The following is a 22,580-nucleotide window of genomic DNA, read 5'->3' on the forward strand; positions in this document are numbered from 1 at the left end:
ACCACACGCACACATACCCACACACAAAAACAAAACAAAACAAAACAAAATGAGCTCAAAATTGGGCTGGGGAAACTGGGGGGGGGGGGTGGAGGGGCAGGGTAATGTGATTCAAAATTTAATGACCTTCTCTAGGGCGAGGGAGAACAGGATAACTCAGTTGTTGTAGAAGCTTCCTTTCTTCCTTTTAATCAAATTTGAGGATGCTTCCCTTTAATATACCGTTAAATGCCTCCTCAACGTCGGGTTGCCCTGCTGGTTCCTCTTTAGCAAACGAAAAGGAAGCAGCAATGGTTCTTGTTGGAATCAACATCGTGGCAAGTATTTTAGGCACCTTGGGTAACTTATTCGTATGCATTACAGTGTGTACCACTCGAGGCATGGTCTCAAGTTTTCATTACTTCATCGTAAGCCTTGCTGCCGCGGATTTGATGGTTGCACTCTTGGATCAACCTCTCCTCGTTTCTATGATTTTTGCACACGTAAAATTCAAATGTATTCCGGTCGTGGATAAAATGTTTCGCGCAATAGGCAACTTTGCGTGCGCTGTCTCGTTGTTGACACTGGCCTTGATTGCTCTCGATCGGTGCTTGTTTGTATTGCCATCGATTAATTACAAGAATACGATGACAACAGGAAAAAAAATAGTTTTAGCAGTGGTGTGGACTTTAGCTGGTGGATACGCTGCCCTAAGGCTCACTGTGAACAAAACGGTCACATCCTATCTTACTGCCGCCGTGTTTGGCGTTTGTTACGTAGAGATGATTCTATGTTACACTGTAGTTTATTACCAAGTCTTCAAACAACGCGAATTTCTCAAAGAGTCACGTGTGCGCTCAGAGACAACAGAGCAAGTCGAATCACTGGAAAACAAAGCCCAGGAAAATACTTCAGAGCGGCGTTTTGCTCGCACGATCGTTATGGTTTTGTTGGTTTTCACGGGAGGATGGTTTCTCCTTTTCTATCTTCGGTTGACACAACCTGAAAAGAACTACGGAATCATGTACAATACTGGACGCACTGTGGCACTTTCAGCTTCTGCCATAAACCCTGCACTATACTGCCTCAATAATAAAGAATATCGGCGAGCGTTCAAAAGTATTTTAATGAAATTCGCCTGTGTTCGTTTAAAGAGAAAGCGAAGGGAAAACTATGAACCGATTAAGTGAAAGCGGAAGTGCAACTCCGGAAGTGAAACTTAGGAAGTGACCGTGACATACTCATGTGACTATGAGACATTGCAAAGTCACAGTGGTGTGGAGGACATTTCTTTGCTGTGTAAAAGTGAACAAATAATGGAACAATATTAAGACGATATGTAGCGAAATGGAAAAGTAAGTGAGTTTGTTCTGCTTTGCTAATCTTTTAACTAGATATAAATTTTTGTTTTGGACCAGTCCTTACCGAAAAAAATCGTATACAGGATATACAACTTCATTTCCAGGGTCTCTTATTTCCCTCTTCCTTCTCTCGCTCCTCTTGGTGGGAAGACGGGTTAAGTGGGTATATTTCCGTGGACCGGAAGTCTTTATGAGGACGTTTTCGTTGCTGGTGCGCGATCTACATGTTTTGTTAGAAATTCTTTTTTTAGTCTCCAAGATTTTCTGTTTTCGTTTAGATCATCGTTCAGGGCACACAATTAATGAAAGAGGAGACACGGGAAACTTAGTGAACGCAGAAGTTACAAATTAACATTTAATTGTAATGCGCAGTTGAAAATTCTTATATTGATAATTGCGCAATATAAGTCTATAAATTATTTTTATTTTAAATTAAACGGTCATTCTCGCACTCTTTCTATGGAAAAGGAATAGAGGAGTATATGTGTATATATATATATAGATACACAGATAGATAAATAGAGATGGATTTAGATATAAAACAAAAAAAGAAAAGATTAAATAAAAAGTAAAAAGTAGGGAAAAAAGAGCCGTAGACATATGTTAAATACATACATATGTTAAAACTGGTTTATTGAGCTCAATTTACAACAACTCTCTGTCTCAAACAGGGTTACGAAATCAAAATTGTTGAGTAGTGTCAAGTACGGATAGGACTCCAAGAAATCTTCCTAATCCACCCTCCTTGGATTGGCCTTTTAGCTTGGCAGATAGGGATGAATTTGCGTAACTTCTGGCATGAAAATGCTTTTTTTTTATGAACAGGTGGCAGGAGCCCATGTAATGGGCTCCTAACAGGTGGTAAACATTTCGTGCAAAAGTGTATTTATTTCTAGCATGCCTCGACTTCTTGCATATTGGCTGACGATATTTAACGTTGGACAATGAAAATATTGCATTTTTGATGGTTGACGGTTTACACTATTGAGACCGTCATGAAGCGGTGCCTAATGTTGTTTTATTTCAGACGAGTAAGCATGTTTACGTTGTCATCGTGAAACCGCAAGGATACTTGGGAATTATGAAAATCCCAAAAGAGTCCAAATGAGGACATGTGACAGTCGGGTGAAAAATAAATGGTTTCACGTGTACGTTTTTCATATCTTTGGTGCTAAGACACGCTTTGCAGTAAGTTTATACAGGTCAAACGAGAAAACGCAAGCTTTCGAGCTAGCAACTAAGTCATGTTGGGAAGCTTTCAAACTCAGTTAAAAGCCCTGGCGTTAGGCGAAGGTAAAGGAGATTTTTCAGTGACAATTCTCAATTTCTGTTGCGGTGAAGCTAGTAAGCGTGTTATTTGCCTCAGAAAGCGATATCCCTCGTCATACTTATAATCGTTCCTTTCGTACCTTTTTAAAAATATTTCATAGCATCTCACGCATTGAAAATGAGGACAATTTTACACAAGCAACACATGTCTGTCCATTTCATTTTCCTGTTTCAGTTTCCCGTTTAGTCCAGAAAATTATGGCGTGCGAAAGCAGTCATTGACAGCCGTAAGTTTGCCAAGAGTTGAAATTGTATTTTTATATATCAACAAACTTAAAATCTGAAACAATGAGTGAACGGAAGTCCACTGCCTAAGCTCGAGAGCAGTTTTCATCTCATCGAAAACAGTATAAGTACAAACTCAAGGAATTGTTTGCGCCAAAAACATTCAACTAAATGAGTCATGTCACAATTTTAAGTTGGATCCCGATCGGTGTAATCTTTATTTGCATTTGTGCCAAAAAAATTTGTGAAAAAAACACCGAATTCAAGTTCTTTTTTCGTTGTGGCGGAGCGGAGAGCGAAATTATTGAACTCGTGCGAGGAAAGTGTTTTAAGAAATACAAGGAGGTCTTCAACAAATTCGGTTTTCCTCTCCATGGTTTTAGAATAATTAATTTCGTCCTTATTGGTCTTTTTTTGTGCTTTTTATTCCCAACTAATGGGAACTTCAGTCGACCGACTTGTCACAAAAAACTCTCCGTGAGACAGTGCGTTTTAGAGAAAAAAACTTTTCATCGCCAACTGTTCTCAACCATCCACAAGACTTGTTTTAGGAGTTCTTTTCATCATCCTACAAAAAAGTTGTTTTATCCTTTAAAGTTTTCAGTCCTCCATGTTTGACTGTTACTTAACTTCTGAAACCAATCAGCCTAGGATTTCAAATGACGCCACCCAAATCTCTACTTTTCACGAGTGTATCAATCAACAAGCAAGCAAAAAAAACCAGTTGCACGAAAAACCTAAACTGAAAGAAGAAGGACACGAACATGAAATTCTTCCTTCACAGCCAAGAAAGTATGAACGCTCTTCGTTCCGGAGCGAATTGCGCGAAAATTCTCAACAGAAAAAAGGAAAAGAGGAACATGAAATTGTTTCCCTTCAGTCAACAGAGCGTGAATACTTTCTTTCCCAAGGCGAGTTGCACGAAAACCGTTAACAGAAAGAAGGAAGACACGAACATGAAACTGTTCCCCTTCAGCCAAGAGAGCATGAACACCCTCTGCTACAAGGCAAGTTGCACGAAAAGCCCCAACAGAAAGAGGGACGAGGCGAACACGAAACTGTTCCCCTTCAGCCAAGAGAGCATAAACACCCTCTGCTACAGGGCAAGTTGCACGAAAAGCCCCAACAGAAAGAGGGACGAGGCGAACACGAAACTGTTCCCCTTCAGCCTAGTGAGCGTAAACACCTTCTGTCCCAAGGCGAGTTGTACGAAAAGCCTCAACAGAAAGAAGGAAGAGAAGAAAATGAAACTGTTTCCCTTCAGCCAAGGGAGCGTGAACATCCTCTATCCTAAGGCGAGTAGCACGAAAAGTCTCAACGGGGAGGGAGCGCTAAATAATCCGACCGAGTATCGTGCTACGATACTGTGAGCAAAGACCAAACTAATGAACTATCAAGAGAAAGAGGGAGAGAGGGGCCACTTCCGACCCCTCCCCTACAGTAGTTTCTCACCACTTCCCTCGTACATCTTTTTACTTACTCCATGCTTTCCTCGATCTTACCGCGTCATGACGAGGCTTACATTGCTAATAAAGTGTATTTTTCTTCTGTTATGAAAGAAAATGGCATTATTAGGTGATGACTGCAATGGCCGAGAAGTGCGCAAATAAGCCGCGTTCAGGGACGACTACTGCAAACTAAAGTTGCTCGCACAAAATTGACCGATCCAATAACATTAAACCAGCAATGGATTCTATTTGAATCATTTTTCATCTTTTCTTGCTTTGGTCCTGGTCACCGGTAGTTATCCGTTTCCTAAAATGTAATTTGTTGTTTTTGCATAAACGACTTCGGTAACTGAAGTGGCCTGTTCGTTACGTGAACACTAATTGCGTTTCTAGCTGGTGCGTTACTCAATTCACTGAGTAGAGTAACACAATAACCAGTAACGGATTTAGTGACACTCATCAGTCCCAGATGAAGGACTAAAACATGTGCCTTAGCATTTCTTAACTACTAAGTTTAAACTAGGTTAGAACTCTGTCACAATGTATTGAAAGAACGATGAAAACAGCGTTTGTGCAAAGCAGTTAATCAGACGAAGCGAAAAGCTGCTGTAATCGTAATTGAACTCAAATATTTCACGAAACTGTTAAAAATTGAAAAGTACTTAAAGCAATCAAGGAAATCGAAATTTCTGATTTGGTCCAAGACAAAACATCAGCCTTATCGTGGATTCTGGGATTAGGACATCTCTGAGATGCGTTAACTGTTTCTTGTTATCTTTTTGACAGCGCCTGCGGGAAAGATGAAATGAATCTTGTATTCTGATTGGCTATTCGTCTTGCCCGCTCGTAATACTTATTTTGATCAGGTGGACCTAGGCTGAGGATTACAGCTAGAGTTGTCGCGTAGAGAGGTTATGTTTGAACAATACTGGCAATAGATTCGCAAAAAAGTTGCAGAAGGTAGTCAAAACTATGGAAGCTGATAAGGGACAATTCCAAAATATATTTGAGATCCAAAACAATATTTTGAATCGGAATTTTTTATTCGGATCCTTTTTTGGAAAGTTTTCCAATCTGAAAAACATGAAAAATGTTTGAAATCGCCAAAAATATTTTTGCAAAGTACCACTTGTGCCTGCGGTCAGTTGGAGTCCGAGGCTTACCGACGTTGCCGCTATTCAAAATGACGGACTAGTTTTAGTAATCATTTTTATGATAAAAGTAACAGTTCTCCTCACCCAAATGATCGTGTCGTTCAGATTGCTCGAGATGGACAGCATGTAGGCATCTTCAAACAGTTTCGTAACGTTTTTACACTCTCAATAGTAAGAGCTCGCTTAAATTGCGATACATTTTTTTCTTGTCCATATTTTATGTGCATTCCACCGCACGGGTTAATTAAAATTTATCTTCTTTTGGTGAAAATAAAGTATTTCTTGTTGGAACCGATCCTGCTTGAACTGCAGTTCACTTGCCTCTTTCATTGACTAATGGGACAGAGCGTCTTTTAGAAACAAAATAATTTTGTCTTCAAATGTACTTTGTTGCAAGGTGAGGTACAAGTCACCTAGGGTGATTATCTCAACTCGCGCTCTGTATGTCTTGCTGCTTACACCAGTTACCTGTCAGTTTCAGTGAAAAACGCTTGGAATTATAATGTGGGTCAACAGCCACCGAAGTATTTTTAACACTCCAATTTTCATGAAACAATTATCAACACGAGAGAGCATGATTTACAGATATTGCAAGCAGTCAGGGTATGCGTTATGCTCCATACATCACTGTGATGGTTAACGACTCGTCACGCTTTACTTAAGCTCGAACCATTTCAGAGAAATCGCCGTTGGCCAGAATTATTACAAAACTGAATTGCCTCTTACAGAACAGATGGGTGTGCGTCAAAGAACAGGCAGATGTGCATCAAAAGTTCGATTGTTTTGCATACTTACTAAACACTGAAGCGATTGATACGATGCTCAGATACGGCCGCAGGATGTATTTCGAAAATTAGAGGATAAAATACCATAAAATGAAATTTGGTTTATTAATAGATCCCTTATTCCATGATTTAACAAATAATACGAGCGGAATTTTTCATATTGCTTAAATGTTTCCTTGCCCAAAGGCGCGCAAAAAATACCACACAACTCGCGAAAAGTCCTTACATTGATAGAACTTATATGATATTAATTATATTATACGAGAAAGTGAACAAGAACGACTGAAAATCCTCTTTTAATGTAATCTCTACAGTAGTTCTCTTTTTTGCTGAAGAATCCAACCCACTTTCTTGTTCAAATTACTTTAAACCGACGGAAGAAGATCTCATTACTCTCAAATTCCTTTCCATATTTAGGTAGGCAGAACATCGTTAATATCGTTAAGGCATAATGTTCTCAAATCGTTTCTCAATCTCGCGCTCCTCCGTCATTTTTAATAGCGGTAAAGTTGGTACGCCGCTTGGTACAAGTAATATTTGCCAAAAAAAAACATTTGCGATTTCAGGCATTTCTCCGGTGAATTTCACGAAGAATCTTGGATCGCAAATTATTTTGGGGTCTTTTTGGAAAATTTATTTTTGACTCCAATAATTTCATCAGGATTTGTAATTGGTTTTTGGATTTGAAAAACTTTTTAGAAAGGATAGAAAAATATGATTCAAAATATTTTTTTGGATTTAAAAAATATTTTGGGATTTTCCCTATCGGCTTCCATACCAAAACAAATAAAGGATAAACAAGCATGCTTCATCTCATATGAGTTTCTTTTCCAGTACTAGAAAATGAGAAAGTCATTCTTTTGCTATACGATAAATCTGTTATAGACCAAGCTTTTTCGGTCAAGATCGCAGAATATTAGCCTCGCTCTTTTTCTGCGTTTTTATGAACCTAGTCTGCGTCTTAAAAGAGAGTTTTCAATGACAATTGGCAAGTTTTTTTTAGTGAAACTAGTAAGCGTGATTTGCCTCAGAAAGCGAAATTTCTTCCCATATTTGTAAGTGCTCCTTTTTCCCTCTTTCAACAACTTTTCATTGCATCTCACGCATTACAAATAAGGAATATTTGACACGAGCAACTCGAAGGTAACCATTTCATTTTCCTGTTTCAGTTTCCAGTGTATTTTACAATACAAACAGTATTGAGACGATGGATACTCTTAAGGAATTATTTGGGCCAAAAACATTTAACAAAATAAGCCATTTTACAGTTTTAATCTGGATCCTGATCGCTGTAATCTTCCTTGGCATATTTGCCGCCGTGGATAACACTGAATTCAGGTCTAATTTCCACTGTGACGGAGCGAAGGGCGACATCACTGAATTCAATCGTGGAAAATGTTTCGATCAGTACGAGGGGAAATACAACAAATACAGTGTTCCTATCTATGGCTTCGTGATCATCAATTTCCTCTTTATTGGAATTGTTTGTCTTATTTACTCTCAAGTGGTGAGACCTACAGTCGATCAACTGTCGCTCGACCAAACTGGAAACAAGCTTTTTATCGCTTACTGCTTTCAACTATCCTTAAGACTTGTTTTACGAATTATTTTCATCATCCTACAAACTCAGTTGCTTTATCCTTTGAATTTTTCCACTAACTTTTCCTGTGATTTAACCGATGGAACCACTCAGCTAAGGAATTCATGTAACAGCACCCAAAACTCTACTTGTTACGAATGTAACAATCAGCAGGCAATCAAGAAAACTTTCTGGTTAAACGCTGTCCTTGCAGTAAATGGAATTTTTGTCCTTGTAATTCTGATTGAAACCGTCTATATTTTGTTACGGGCATGGAAAGAAAGAAGTTTTATGCAAAACTCAGAGTTTCTTAGAGCACATCTAAATCCCCCCAGTAGCAATTCGCACCAAAAACCACAAAAGCAAGATGACATTATCCCACGACAGCCAAGAGAGCGTGAACATCTTCCTACCCAAAGCGAGCTGAACGAAACACCTGAAAATAAAGGAGGAGGCGACGAACATGAAACAGTTCCCCTACAGCTGGGAGAGCATGAGAATCTTCCTGCCCAAGGCGAGCTGAACGAAACACCTGAACAGAAAGAAGGAGGTGACGTACATGAAACTGTTCCCCTACCAGCAGAGCATAAGAATCTTCCCACCCAAGGCGAGCTGAACGAAACACCTGAACAGAAAGAAGGAGGTGACGTACATGAAATAGTTCCCCTACAGCCAGGGGAGCATGAGAATCTTCCCACCCAAGGCGAGCTGAACGAAACATCTGAACAGAAAGATGGAAGTGAAGAACATGAAACTGTTCCCCTACAGCCAGGAGAGCATGAGAATCTTCCCACCCAAGGCGAGCTGAACGAAACAACTGAAAAGAAAGAAGGAGGTGACGAACATGAAACTGTTCCCCTACCAGCTGAGCATGAGAATCTTCCCACCCAAGGCGAACTGAACGAAACAACTGAAAAGAAAGAAGGAGGTGACGAACATGAAACAGTTCCCCTACAGCCAGGAGAGCGTGAGAATCTTCCTACCCAAAGCGAGCTGCACGAAACACCTAAACAGAAAGAAGGAGGTGACGAACATGAAACAGTTCCCCTACAGACAGGAGAGCATGAGAATCTTCCTACCCAAGGCGAGCAGAACGAAACACCTGAACAGAAAGAAGGAAGTGACGTACATGAGACTGTTCTCCTCCAGCCAAAAGAGCATGAACGCCAACCGTCCCAAGGCGAGCTGAACGAAATATCTGAAGAGAAAGAAGGAGGTGACGAAGATGAAACATTTCCCCTAAAGCCAGGGAAGCATGGGGATCTTCCTACCCAGGGCGAGTTGAACGAGACACCTGAACAGAAAGAAGGAAGTGACGAACAAGGAACTGTTCCCCTACAGCCAGGAGAACGCCAACCGTCCCAAGGCGAGTTGAAGGAATAACCAGAAAAAAAAATTGGGAGGTGACGAACATAAAATTTTTTAACTTCTGTTTATTTAGCCTCGATAGCTCTAGTCTGCACTATAAGTGTAAATTTATGGCGAGCGAGCGCTAAATATTTGGACCGAGTAATGTTTCACCATATTGTGAGCTTAGTAAGATCGAGGAGACCTAGAAACAAAATAGTCAAATAACGAGGGATGGACCTGCCCGGACCTAGGGACCCCCCTAGTACATCTTTAAGCTTGCTCCCATTCTTCCTCGATCATACCGAGGCTTAAGAATACTCTGTATTAGTCACTACTGTAAACTGACGTCACACACAAATACTGCAATTCGGTCACGGGAAACGAGCAGTGAATTCTATTTTAACAATTTTTTTATTGTTTCTTGCTTTGGTCCTCGACATTAGTAATTACCCTTTTTTATGATGTGATCGGTTAATTTTAGTTAAACAAGTTTCGTAACCAAAGTGGCCGGTTTGTTATGAGGACAGCAACCGCGTTACCGGCTGTTGTTACTCAGTTCATTGAACCAAGTAACACAACAGCTAATAACGGATCTATTGATCGGTCACAAACGAAGAACCAAAACATTGGTCTCAAGCTTTTCTCAAGTACTAAGTTTTAACTAAGCTAGAACCCTGTTACAAGGCATTAAAAGAAGCAGGTAAACAGTTCTTGTGTGAATCTGCCTTAGAGTAAGCTAAAAGCCTCTGTAATCGCAATTGAACACAAATATTTCATGAAACTGTTAAAATGAATATGATTTCAAGAACTCAAGGAAATTTCTGATTTGGTTCTGACAAAACATTTCTCCTATGGGATGGGATTAAGAGTTCTTTAGCAGTACAAATTTTAAGAATCGAAAAAAAAAATTCTGGGAAAAAGTTGACTATAAAGAAGTCCATAAATAAGAAAGAAATAAGAAAGTGAGTCTGTCTTGCTTTGTTAATTTTTTCGCTATCTAGGATTTTATTTTAGACCAGCCACCCCGCCGGCGCTTACCTAAAAGGACCTAGTTGTTCGAAGGCCGATTAGAGCTAGCCCGGGGTTAAGTTTTAATCTGGGTTTCTTTATTCCCTTCTTCAAAGGCCTATTTCAGGTAATTTCTTCAATTCTTTTTAGAACATCCAGGCATCAAATTGTAAACAAAAAGAATTATAATGCATATTCTTTGAAAGCTTTCAGATCTGAGGTCGGATTTCACGCTAACCTTGGGTTGGGCTAAGTTGTTTAAAGCTGGTTTAAGTTAATACACAGCTTCGTTCCCAAGCTCTCTCTCCTTTCCGTTACTTTTTTCTCGCTCTGCGCGGCGGGATTTGATTTAGCCCTTTGAACAAGGTGGATTTGTTGACCGGAGCCTTAAAAATACAAACTAGACGACTAAGGTTTTTAATTCTTTGTTTCATTACACTACTAATCCTATATTTTTAATCTAGGTCGGAATCTTGCAGCCTGTAAGCTATTTCATAAAGAAGTTCTCTTGACTTCGGCATGCTCATTAAATTCGCCAACAGTTCCAATTCGTCCACAAAATCTTCGGAATAAGTTTTGTTAGCAAATTTCAGCAAACGTGGAAATTGACTTCGGATAAAGTAACTTGTGCATAATTTCCACTGAAAATAAGTAAAATGTTTTTCACTGGGCGTGGGTTCAATCTGCGGCGGCGGAGGTATGTAAGGCGGAAGAAGTCCTAAAATACCTTTCAAGTAGTTAGTGATGAAGTTTATTATTTCATATTCACTTTGTTGAAAGCGTTCATCTTCTCGAGCCTCCTTGAATCCGATTGTGATTATTGTTAGGATAATATTTAGGATTAAAAAAATGTTTGCACATGTGAACGTGTAGGTGAATATTGGTCCCACCTTACTGGTAACAGCCTGACCAGGTGATAATAACCGGAAGCTAAACTTCCCTAACAACATGGCGATCATACTGTGAAATGTTGCAATAAAGGTACTGAAAATCTCAGCAACAGTCTTGAGCATGCTGTACGCCCAGTACGTGAAGCACATAATGCTTACGAAGAAAACAAAGGCGAATCCGGAAATATCTCCTCGAATCCTAGAAAGCGTATTATAAAATATCATGAAGTTCTTGTTAAACTTGAGAAACTTTAAGAACTGTATCGTAGGAATAAGGACAATCAAACACGAGAAGTACGCAATGTAATCGTCATAAAAAGCCACCGTCAGGAAGCCGTAAAACGTGTCAGGGTTTTCGCGTAGCGCTTCAATAGCGCGGTTTAGGTGGCTTGCGCGGCATGCGTATAAAGCGATAGTCACCAGCGAGAATAGGATAAGGAAAATATCAGTGAGGTTCCACACGGATCTGAAATAACTCCAGCGATCTCGGTAAATAAGACTCCCCACTCGGTAAATAAGCTGTACCACGAAGACAACAAATATTATCTCACTGACAAGATAAATGAACTGGAGCGGCGTAAAGTAGCGGTACAAGCGAAATGAATACATATCAAAACGTGGAAACGTTCCACCGAACGAGGAAAATTCTATTGAAAATATCACCGCTGATAATATGTTAACGTTTACGTTGTAGACTGAAAACTCTAAGAAAACCATCCTTGTTAGGTCATCCACCCACTGATTTGCCTCTAGAGAGTGAAGAAGATCGATTGCCATTTTCATATCCGTCCCCAGGTAAGCGATATACCCACCACCACCGAACGCACGTCCACTGCGTCCCCACGTCGTGTATGATGTCTCAGATTCTCTCCCGCTAAGGTATTTCCATGGAGAAGTAAAAGTTTGGTTTGGTAGAGACATTGCTCTTTTTTTCCACTCTTGGCTATAGTCATCAGTGTCTTCATTATGTTCAGTCAAGGAAACTGGAGTACACTTGGAAAAATAATTTTCAATAGAGCCCGCTAGGTGGCAACTTGCTGAAATAATGAGAGACGGCTTAGTAATGAGAACCAGACAGACCAACGTCAAAGAAAAGAGGTAGGACCCAGGACGAAAGCCGAGTGCAAAAATGAAAGCGAACGCCAGATCTGGGAATCAAATTGAAGACACAGCGAGAAAAGGAGGGGGCTGAAACAGGCCAACTTCCAAAACTGTTGACAATTTATTCAAAATTGATGAAATAGAAATAGAAGCATTTTATTTGTGGAAAGATCTGGGAAGCATGCCTACTCGCTGCTCTTTCAGATAGCTCTGATATACACCTTTGATCTGAGTAAAACCGCGGAGATCAAGGATCTATGATGATTGTCATTTCTATGTTTTTAATTGTGGATCAAAAGTTATAAGAATGCAGCTCGATTTAAATCATGATCATTGAGATACTTCAAAAGAAAGTTACTCACCTCCTGGTTTAATTCTTTGTTGTCGAAGAATTGCAGTCCCCAGCAGGAAGCTGCACCCATCGGCAAGGAAATGTCTTCTGCCTTTCCTAAGCGTTCCCTCAAGAGGCTCATGAAGCAGCACGGGAATTGTATCATTTGCAAGCCATTTCCAAAATCTTTTATCGTTGTTTACCTGACAACACAGGTTGAAATCAGGGGCATTAAATATTGATGAAAAGGACGAGAGATAAGTTTCTTACAATAATCTTAAAGATAACTCAGCTGTAACCAGCTGAGCAAGAACTTAGATGTAGCTTACATGGCCGGCGTGACTGAGGAAAGAAGGAGACGAAAATTATAGAATGAGAGTGATCTTTGGGGATTCTAATGATCGCTCTCTTAGCTCGAATAACTCAGTGGGAGTTAGACAGGGTAATTTAGTATTATCAACTGAGTTGATCACGTAAATTGGCCACTGTAAATAGTTTCAAAGCTGGCGTTTCGACCGTTAGCCCTTCGTCAGCGGGATTGCGAAGGGCTGACGCTCAAAACATCAGGGATGGGGGTCGGGAGGTTTTGATCGGTTCCTGATAAAATCTTCCTAATCCTCTCATAAGACTCTTCTTGTGATGCTCCCTGATTAGCTGTTAATTTGCGGTCAATTTTCTATAATCACCCCGAGTTATGTTCTGTTGGCGATAACTTGTTCCCTCTCCATTGCCCCTGAAACACATGATCCCTCCTTCCCCCGCAAAAAAATCCTCCGATCCCGAGGAAAAGTAACGAATGGACCCTCAGCTAAATTATATTAATCAAATTAAATTTCATGTTGAAACATAATTACCCCACGTGTGAAGCTGTTGGTGATGTTGAGGGAGTGCTCCAGGCCAGCTCTTATAGGATAGGAAGAAGAATCCCTGTTTCCAAGGGAAATAAAAACTAACAGCCCTAGAAACAAAACGTTAAAACAAAGCATCTTTAGCACGTCCTCCAATTCCCTGTCCTTCCCAGCCTCCTCCTGCGCTTTTTGTATCTCTTCTTGAGTTGGGGGCATGGGAACTGGTTCATTCTCATCCTCATCGACTTCATCAGCATAATACGTTGTCTCTTGTTCCTCATTAACCCAGACTTTACTTTCAAGTTCATTTATCAAATCCTCTTCTTTTACTGGTCGTTTATACAAAATTGAAAAAAAGATAGCTCGCACGACGACATAAAATGACTCCAGGACAAAAATTTGGCCAATGATCGCAATGCCAAACGTCACAAGCCACGACTTTGTTAGTGGGGCAGACCATTTAATTCCAATTGCAATAGCAACGACGAATGATATGAATGGAACAACAAAGCAATGAACTTGATTGGCCCTACTGAAAATCTCGTTCAATCTGGGCGAAGCCCTCACGTTTGGTTTCTTAATGCTTTCGCCGTCGACGAGATGTTTTGGAAATGGAAGGCTCATCCATATGTTTGGAATTTGATCGGAATTTGTTAAACATGCAGTCCAGGCGACTGACTCCGGCCTACTTTCTTCCTTTTCTTCTTCAGCGAGTTTATCAGATGTCTTAATTTCTTCTATTTCTGAGTTCCAACGAGTCTCCTCTAAACGTTCCGAGCCACAATGCTCTCTTAAAAACCCGTCCTTTAATCTACCTTGAAAAACATGCGAGTTTTCATCCAAAACCTTAAATAGGTCTTCTTCAGCTGATAAATGCCCAAGAATATCAACCAAATCCTCGAGATCATGGGCTTTGTTCGAAGATGCATTTTCATGGGATCCTTCTATTGACTGATTTTTATAGACATCCAAAGCTAAATGGCTGTTTTCGTTATTGAATTGAAGATTTTCTTCGTCTTTAGTCTTGCTTTGCAGTTCTTGATAGTTACTAAATTCCAGGTGGATTCCACTCGTACTGTTATCCGAACTGGATGTGTTTTCATTATTCGTATCAGTATAAGAATCAGGGCATTCACCTTCGTCAGCTTTCATGATCTCATCTAAAAATATGGTGGAGTTTATCTCTTGTAATCTATCTCGAATATATCCTTCCACATTCTTCTCTCCAACTCCCATTGAAGCGTTTTGATGTGAACTTAAGAACAGACTCTGTATCAACAGACGATAAATAAAAGCAATTCCACAACAGACGAGAGCTCTGTAAACATCGCCTAGGTTCACTTTCCATGGCCCTAGTCTGATTTGTGAATCGCTAAATAATTTCTGTGTTGTAAGAACCATTGCTATTGAAACGATTTTCATCATTCCAGTCACTGCTAGGCAGCACGACATTTTCTGAAATTTACCAAACGTTTTGCTATTGCTTTTGTAAAGTAGAGAGAGCCAAAGATGCTTTTTCTTTAAATTGTAGTCCATTTTACCTTCAAACATGGTTAAAAATTTAAGAAGAATCTTTCTAGGTATGGGTTTCAACTTGCATTCAACTTCTTTCGAGCCCGTGCTGACGTCTAGCCAGCGGTTTGCCGCAAAGTACCATGTGACATTTGTGTTCAAATGACAAACTATGACATCCTCTAAGAACCACGAGGGACGGGGGCCCGAGATGTCATGCCATATATGAATTTCTCGTATTTGGTCTAAAGAGCAGTTAAGTGTCACTAGGAAGGAACTTGTAGATGAAGGTTGAAACATTGGGCGGTCGGGGTCCCGTAAAATGATAGGTTTTGTCTTACGGCGGTTACCGTAAATTCGGCAGAACACATTTGCAGTAGTGGAACTGTGCCGACCAGCTCCTGTGTAGAACATAAGCAGGTAATACTGTGGAGAGCGGTGAATTGATCTCTGTGGGATGACTGTGACACCACACTGTAAAACAAGACAGGCATTTTACGTATTTAACTAAGACCACATTTTCAAACTCGCGCCGTCTTTTTTATCTCATACCATCTTTTTTCTTGTCATGACTTGAAGAGAAAAACAAATTATAACAAAAGTTGAAGGGAAGCTCTGTTAGAAACTTTTGCTTTAACATTCATCCGCTTCATTTAAGGTAAGAAAGAGATTTTTACAAAATTTAGACTTTTCTTTTCATAGTCGAATGCTGACACTGAAATATGGAGAAACGCCAGCGAGTTTAGGAATAAGTTGGGTTTAACAGAGAGCATGGAGAAGATTGGTTTAAACTGTCTTTTTGGTTTTGAATGCGGCAGATGATTTAAGAAAATGATCGCTCTTTTCTTAAAATTCTTACCATTTTCTCCTCCCTGCGGTCTTTTTTTCGGGCATAGAATGTTCCCAGAATAAGGAGCACTGTGGTTGTCGTTACGACCCCAAGAAAAACAAACATCATTTCATTCTCTGATTTCTCTCGAGGTTCCTCCAGCTCCATACCTAAAGTTTCATTTGTTGTGGTATTCATGACGTGTGACTTTGTATCGTCAGACCTGGAAACGCGCGGCAACAACGTAGAAAAAAATCAATTATATGTTTGTGTGTATACTTAATTAACCATTCCCACAATGGGGCCATTCAGAGCCAATACGAACAAACTGAGAACAGACATTGTGATGTGGTGTTTCAAAATCTCAAATGGCCATAGGCAGAACAGTTGGCGAGAGAATATGGGTTGGCTATATACAAAGCGGAGCCAAGGCTCGAGTTAAACTCGGGGTAACGGAGAGCAAATCCATTGAGTAGTGAAGTGGAGGGCTAGCTTACTTGTAGCCGTACCCTCCCTCCCCCCCAAGGTGATGAGAAAGCGAGGGAACGTCAACGAAAACCTGACACTAATGATATTCTATGACTTCACACTTTTGAAGAAAATATAGAATGATTTTTCATTGGTTAACCCCTTTTGCCGATTCTTTCGTGAATTCTGATTGGTTAGAGTTGGTAATTTTCTTTCATACCAACGAACAAGATGGTGAACAAAATGCTTTCATGGTCAACATCTCAGACAACAGCGACCAATGACGAGTTTTTAAGGCAAGTTTGCGCAACTTTTGGGATATAGGAATTTCAAGAAAAACAGTAGAAAGCCATAGATATATTTTAAGAAGGTAACGATGTCTCCGTTTCGTTACCAATCGGCTACGGAAAATCTTTAATAAATAAAACAGCGCCAGTGATCGATCGCCTCTCTTCTCTAGAGGAAACTAGTCACTATATTTATTGTGCTGCCCGTTAAAGCTCTCATAGGAGACCAGGACCACTACGCTTAAGCCGGTGGAGGGCTTGAATCTTAGACTACCAGATTACTTCACCAGCGCCCTAGGCACTTGGCCATACTGGTTCATCCTGCAGTACTCATGGAAATCAAGAGAACCTAACGAGACATGTTCTCTTGTGGTGGTATAATGGAACATATTGGGGTTCTAATTAATAGACAGATAGAAAACAATCCTTTGTAATCGATCAAGCTGCGTTTAAACTGACAAAATTTCTTCGATTAATGCACCAATGCAGGAAAATGTTTTGTCATATACATTGCAAAAAGCTAACGTGTCCACGAAAGTTGGGACAGAAAATCAGCTCCTGAATTTCCCTACACCCTTAGGCAGGTGCCCTAATCAGGATGACTAACACCAGAAAATGTCGTCCCTCATAACTTGTTCTTGACGATTTTATTTATTCCAAACCTGACATCTAGTATTTGGGCAGGGATGTTGTCTTACAAGGCAAAACTTGTTTTTTTTCCATGGCAAAGTTTAAAACGTGGCTAAGTTAAAAAAAAGCAACAACTATAAAACAAACAAAGAGAACAAACAATTTTGCCCCCTGTAAAAATATAAACGAAAGTTTTTCTTTTCTCGTTGGGCAGGTTGTTCAATCGAAAATTAAATTTGAAATGAATATCGCTAAGGCATAAAAATTATGTTATGACCTGTTAATTTCCTCAACTGCGCTTCTTCCGTGGTTGACAAGTTACTTTCATTTTTGTCTTCATGACAACTGGATGATTGATTTTTGTCAATCATCAATGCATGTATGCCTCAGGTTTAGCTTGCCTCTTGCCTTTTCAGCGTAATAAAAATATAGAGATAAAACAGCCAATCATTTATTGTCGATGGGAAATACTCACAACGCTAGTTAAAAGACAGGCGAACATAAAACGGCAAATTTTGGAGACGCAGATATTCTAACCGAGCAGGCATTTGGTTGAAGCTTAAGGAGCTGTTTTCTCAAAACGGTGTCAGCTCTTTATTGTCGGTAAAAGAAATTTTTTGAAAAAATGCCGTAAGCCATTAACTTTTCTTCATCATTAATTCAATCGTAATCGAAACACAGTCTGGTAGAGTCCGAAACTGCCCAAGAATTATTAAAATTACACTGTTCGTTTACAAATTACATAAGATTCGCTCGGCCTTTCGTTAGAGCGAAGGTGTACATCACTGACAAGTTCGCTAATGGTATGTATGTCTCAACACGTAAATTCGTTTTTAAAAAGTACTTGCTTTCCAGCGAAATCCCTCAGAAATTAAGCTTAAAGTTATATTCTTTTTCGTAAGTGTCAAACTATTGTTTTGGTGAAGGAAACAAATTCAAAATCATGTTCGCCGGAATTCAGTGTGTTTGTGTTATCTAAATGCTTCTCTGTAAGCGTATTCATTGTGAGAGAAAAGTCGTGTAAAAGAGAGAAACATTTAAAATGTTTTTACCCGACCATTCTCATTTGGATTTAAAATTAAAGTTATTTTCATTTGGCATTGCCAATCTTTTGGCATATACCAGTGTTTTGACAGTGTACTGCAACGGAATAGTGAGAAAGAAATACAGCGCATTCTAGCGTGTTTTATCGCCTGACCTGTTAAAACCAGTCCTGCTGATACCAACGTAATTTATCAGTAGCAGTTAACTTACAGTACGCAGAAAACAAAAACCCAACGCTTCTGATCCCGTGTTATTTTTAACTACGCAACTACTGGTTGAGTATTACAAAATTACATCCTACATCGTTGTTGGCGATGTTACTACTGAATGTTGCGTGTTAATTTTTCAATTGCCGCCTTGCAGCTGATCTGCCTTTATAAAAGGTGCGATGCGCAAATAATATTTTTTAGAAAGGTACTAAGCTTTTCTCTTAAACAATGAATTTAAGCATATCAAGCCAGAGGCAGCTTACCTTACTTGAAGGGACATTCGTGTCTTTGTTTTCAATTTTCATTAATTTTTGTGTCGTTATCCACGAACCTGGAAGAATTACAGGGTCTGCACGACAAAACCATTCACTCCACGGGGTGAATTGGAAAACCAGCCAAAACTAGAGTGAGCGTCAGTCAATACTTGGCATGCGGTACTGTTTACAAATTTGTCACCTGTGGCTAATTTGAATCACTCAAGAACGCACCACAAAAAAAAATTTATAACTTCTCAAACACTTGAACATGTAAAGCTCAGCGCTGAGAATACAGTCTAATCGAAACTTTGTTTGGGTTTTGCTCATATTAAGAGAATGTCAGTCAGCTTTGAAGAATACGTATTTCTTTTCCCATCCCCAAACCTCCTTGGTCTGGATACTATCCATATGGCAACTTATTTTAAGAAAACTTGTTTGAAATGTTGTTTGAGGCAAACTTTCATTCCGCAAGTCTCATATGGTTCTTGTATGATTTTCAAGAAATATCTGACACGGTCAAATATAAGGAATTGAAGAAAAATTGAAAATCTAAAAACTTTCCACGACACGAAAGGATTCCAAGATTAAATACATTTAAACGCTGCTTTTACTTGAGGAGGAGAAGTTTCTGATTAAAAAAAAATCGACCTAGCTGTCTATAGATTTAGCAAGAAATTAGAAAAAAATACGCCTGGTCTACAGCTGTGAAAACATTTCGTTTCGATTATATTTCGATTACGACTTGGCAAAACTCATTTTTATTGCCGATGGTAACAACATCCTGTCATTCGTATGGCTTATGCGGTTGACTTCCTTAATGAAATATTCATCCCATGACAATGACTAGGTTTACCATATAGTTACTATAGAATTGATTGGTGATAAAATTAAAAGATGTGAGCCTTAAATTCAAATTTAGATATGTATACAACAAATAGCTAAATCACCCACGCGAGGGATATTTAACAAGTTGTAATTTGACACTGATTTTTGTAAGGTAATCAATGGATTGGTGTAGTTAAGTTTAACGAAACTTTCTCCGTTTTTTTATTTACTTTTTGGAAAAAAAGCGACACATTGAACCAAAACCTCAAATTTCAATATAGGATTCTACAGGATAGTCTTTTAATGATATTTCAGTGGGAATGCAGAAATGCCAAGTTATTCGTCATGTCATTTGACGAGACATCTGTTTATGATCACTGAGTCGGCAACGCGTTTTTGTTTTCCTGTCTTATCCCACGCCGATGTAATTTAAATCAAATTTGGTCTTCAGGGGTCGGGTGCTTAATCACAGCTCCTCGTTAAGTGCATGTACTGCTTGTATTTTTCGTTCAAAGTGTCAGCAATGTAAATCATTAATCAGTTCACATTTTGTTAAGGTATTGGAATGAATAAACGAAAGTAGGAGGGAAGTTAGGAAGGAGTAGAGGAGTGGATACCACTCCTGAAGTTTCCACACTAAAATGATATTAGCGAAGGGACTGAATAGAAACACTTTAAAATCAATCAGAACAGCTTCAAACTTTCTATTCGTAGAAACTTGCAAGCATTTTACCATCTGATTGGTTATGCTACTCGTTGTCTATTTCGACATTGACATTGTCTATTTAGACATTGAGTGAAGCGAGTACTCTAACGGTGTGTAGTTGTAAACAGAGTGAGATTGAAATAAGAACCTGTCTCGTTAATTTAGTTTAACCTGTTCTAGGCATTCACTTCGTAAAACGAAGCGCGATAGCAATTGGAAAAAACGATAAAAAACGAGAGAGACTTGGGTCGGGTCGCGACTCGACCCAAACCGCTTTCGTCTATCAAGCGTTTGACATCTCGAACTCAAAATCTTCTTGTTAGATAGATGTTAAAAATCCTACAAATCATTTAAAAAAATTTACAATATAAATAGGATAAACTTGAATGGGATAAAATAAGACTTAAGTGAGATAAAAGTAAGACGAGATAACGAAAAAAATGAGTACAGTAAACTGAAGAGTGTGTTTTATAATTTTATGAATTTGTTTATAGTTCTCAGTGAAAGCTTTTTATTAATAGCCACTAAACGAAGTATTCCTGCTTTTGTTTTGATAATTTTTTCCTTGATAACCTGTCAATGAGGCTGCGTGGTTCATAAATCCGAACATGAAATTTTTTATCATGGAGAGAAAAAAAGGCAAAACGTAGCCAGTAACATGTAAGCAGAACATGGGATCTTTCATATAATGGCTTTGAGATGGGGTTAATCCTGTTCAGACCGTTAACAATATTATGGTTCACCACTGCCTTTCATTCCTGTCTTCACGATGTTTCAGTAATTATTAGATAATCCCTTTCTTTTGCCAAAGGTACTTGAATGAAGAATGAAAATCGAAATACAGCTGTTTGTTCTGGTGAAAGATGTTTGGATTCATGTCTCCTTGTGTTTCTTGCGGCGCGCTTAAAAGAAAAAGTTTTGTGAACAGGTGTAGTCAGGTTTCCTCCGCATCAAGAAAATCTGCGATTTTCACGAATCCAAAATCATCTTCATTGATTGTTTGATTGATTGTTTGTTGTTCAGCTGAAAATTTCAGAGCAACTTGTTTGAGTTCGGCTTAGTCCTGGCGTCCCTAAGTTCTTCAAATCTACACGAATACGGCGATCTCTGTTTAAATAACGTAAGCTTTCGGTCACAATTTGAATCCTTCAAAACTCAGATATAAATGTTAGAGACAACAAACATAAACGCAAAATTAAAGCGTAAAAAGAAAAGCTAAAATAACACGCAATTATTTTTGACAGGAAAGAGTAGAAGACTGCAGGGCACATAAATTATTTACCACCCAATAATGAGAGCATTAGGGAACATTATTCCTGCCAAGAAAATTATGCTAATTTAGCTAGAACATTCTACTGTCTTTGGGGGCGGGTAAGCAATGTCAAAGGAAACCACGGTAGTTTCAAGCAATATGGAACTCTTTCAAGTTAAAACTTAAAACTTCAGAGTTTAAATTCTTCTTCTTTTACAGATTGACTGCTCAATCTTTTGCACCTTTTACTCCGAACATTTTGCCTTTCAAGCTTTAAGTTACATGATAATACATTTGTTTTCATATTAACATGATAATAAAGTTGTTTTCATATTAATATAATTTAAGACTGATAATTTTCAACGACATTTGTTAAAGAAAGAGCGCTTTACTTGTGCTTTGCTTCAAATCTTCCGTATTTTTGTTAGCAAGGCCCCTCTTAAGTTACCTCCGCCATCAAATTTTAAGGTTTTCGCAAAATTTCTGGAGAGGGTGACCAGTCAGGGGAAAAAATGTCGTACACTCGTTTCCTCACTTGGAATCCAGCTAAGCTAAGATGGAGAGATTTGAGATCACAGCTTTGTTTTTTCCTTTTCTTATCTGGAAAAGAAAAAGGATATTTCTGAAAACACTGAATCGTTTTTTCCTGCACAGCTTCTTTTTTGGGACAATTGCTGCCTTGTTATGCTCTCGTCCATGAAAGAAGACCGCGTTTCTGCCACCGCGATTTATTAAGTCTTTTGGCAATAAATAAATTGTATGTTTTTCAGTGGGGACAGAAAACTTTTCTTGGGGTTCCAAAACAAAAATGGCGAAGGGTTCTTATTCATAAGTTTTTTGCCTTATCCGGGCTGCAGAATTGTAACCGAAAGCTTATTTTAATCCAAATTTTTTTCAGGGCTGGAATAAAAACTAAATACTTATTATTTGCTTAGTTCAATCCAAATTTTTTTCAGGGCTGGAATAAATACTAATAACTGATTATTTGCCTCATGGCTGCAATTCGATTTTCGTTTGAGGAATGCTTCTTACATGCCACTGAAAAAAGATTTTCAAAATTGAAGAAGTGCATTGTATCTGCCAGCTTGAGAGCCTACATCCTCCGGTTGTTTCGTTGCACTATTTTGATTAATATTTGCCACCTCAATCCGACAGTTACTACTTTACACAATG

At 39.0% G+C, this 22,580-nt stretch overlaps 3 protein-coding genes across 4 annotated transcripts; 2 read left to right on the plus strand and 1 right to left on the minus strand.

Moving 5' to 3' along the window:
• The first annotated feature begins 99 nt into the window (after positions 1-99).
• LOC113665843 (adenosine receptor A2b-like) lies at positions 100-1,927 on the plus strand. Its single transcript, XM_027181574.2, has one exon. It carries the CDS (start codon positions 204-206, stop codon positions 1,167-1,169), a length of 966 nt encoding a protein of 321 aa, XP_027037375.2. The 5' UTR covers positions 100-203; the 3' UTR covers positions 1,170-1,927.
• A 5,474-nt stretch (positions 1,928-7,401) lies between these two features.
• On the plus strand, positions 7,402-11,213 carry LOC149047793 (uncharacterized). 2 transcript variants are annotated; one of them, XM_089202312.1, is made up of 2 exons: positions 7,402-8,695; positions 8,789-11,213. In XM_089202312.1, the coding sequence occupies exons 1-2, from the start codon at positions 7,489-7,491 to the stop codon at positions 9,241-9,243; spliced, it is 1,662 nt and encodes a 553-aa protein (XP_089058438.1). In that variant the 5' UTR covers positions 7,402-7,488; the 3' UTR covers positions 9,244-11,213. The 2 variants fall into 2 exon arrangements, with proteins under 2 accessions (XP_089058438.1, XP_089058437.1); XM_089202311.1 differs by having other exon boundaries at positions 7,402-11,213.
• LOC113665871 (polycystin-1-like protein 2) lies at positions 10,620-18,747 on the minus strand. Its single transcript, XM_089202310.1, has 5 exons — positions 18,631-18,747; positions 15,760-15,952; positions 13,395-15,374; positions 12,572-12,743; positions 10,620-12,145 (listed from the first exon to the last, which is right to left on the minus strand). The coding sequence occupies exons 1-5, from the start codon at positions 18,645-18,647 to the stop codon at positions 10,674-10,676; spliced, it is 3,834 nt and encodes a 1,277-aa protein (XP_089058436.1). The 5' UTR covers positions 18,648-18,747; the 3' UTR covers positions 10,620-10,673.
• Between the last annotated feature and the right edge of the window lie 3,833 nt (positions 18,748-22,580).

Source organism: Pocillopora damicornis, chromosome 3 (genome assembly GCF_964200805.1).
Source record: "Pocillopora damicornis chromosome 3, jaPocDami1.2, whole genome shotgun sequence".
In the NCBI taxonomy this organism is placed as follows: domain Eukaryota; kingdom Metazoa; phylum Cnidaria; class Anthozoa; order Scleractinia; family Pocilloporidae; genus Pocillopora; species Pocillopora damicornis.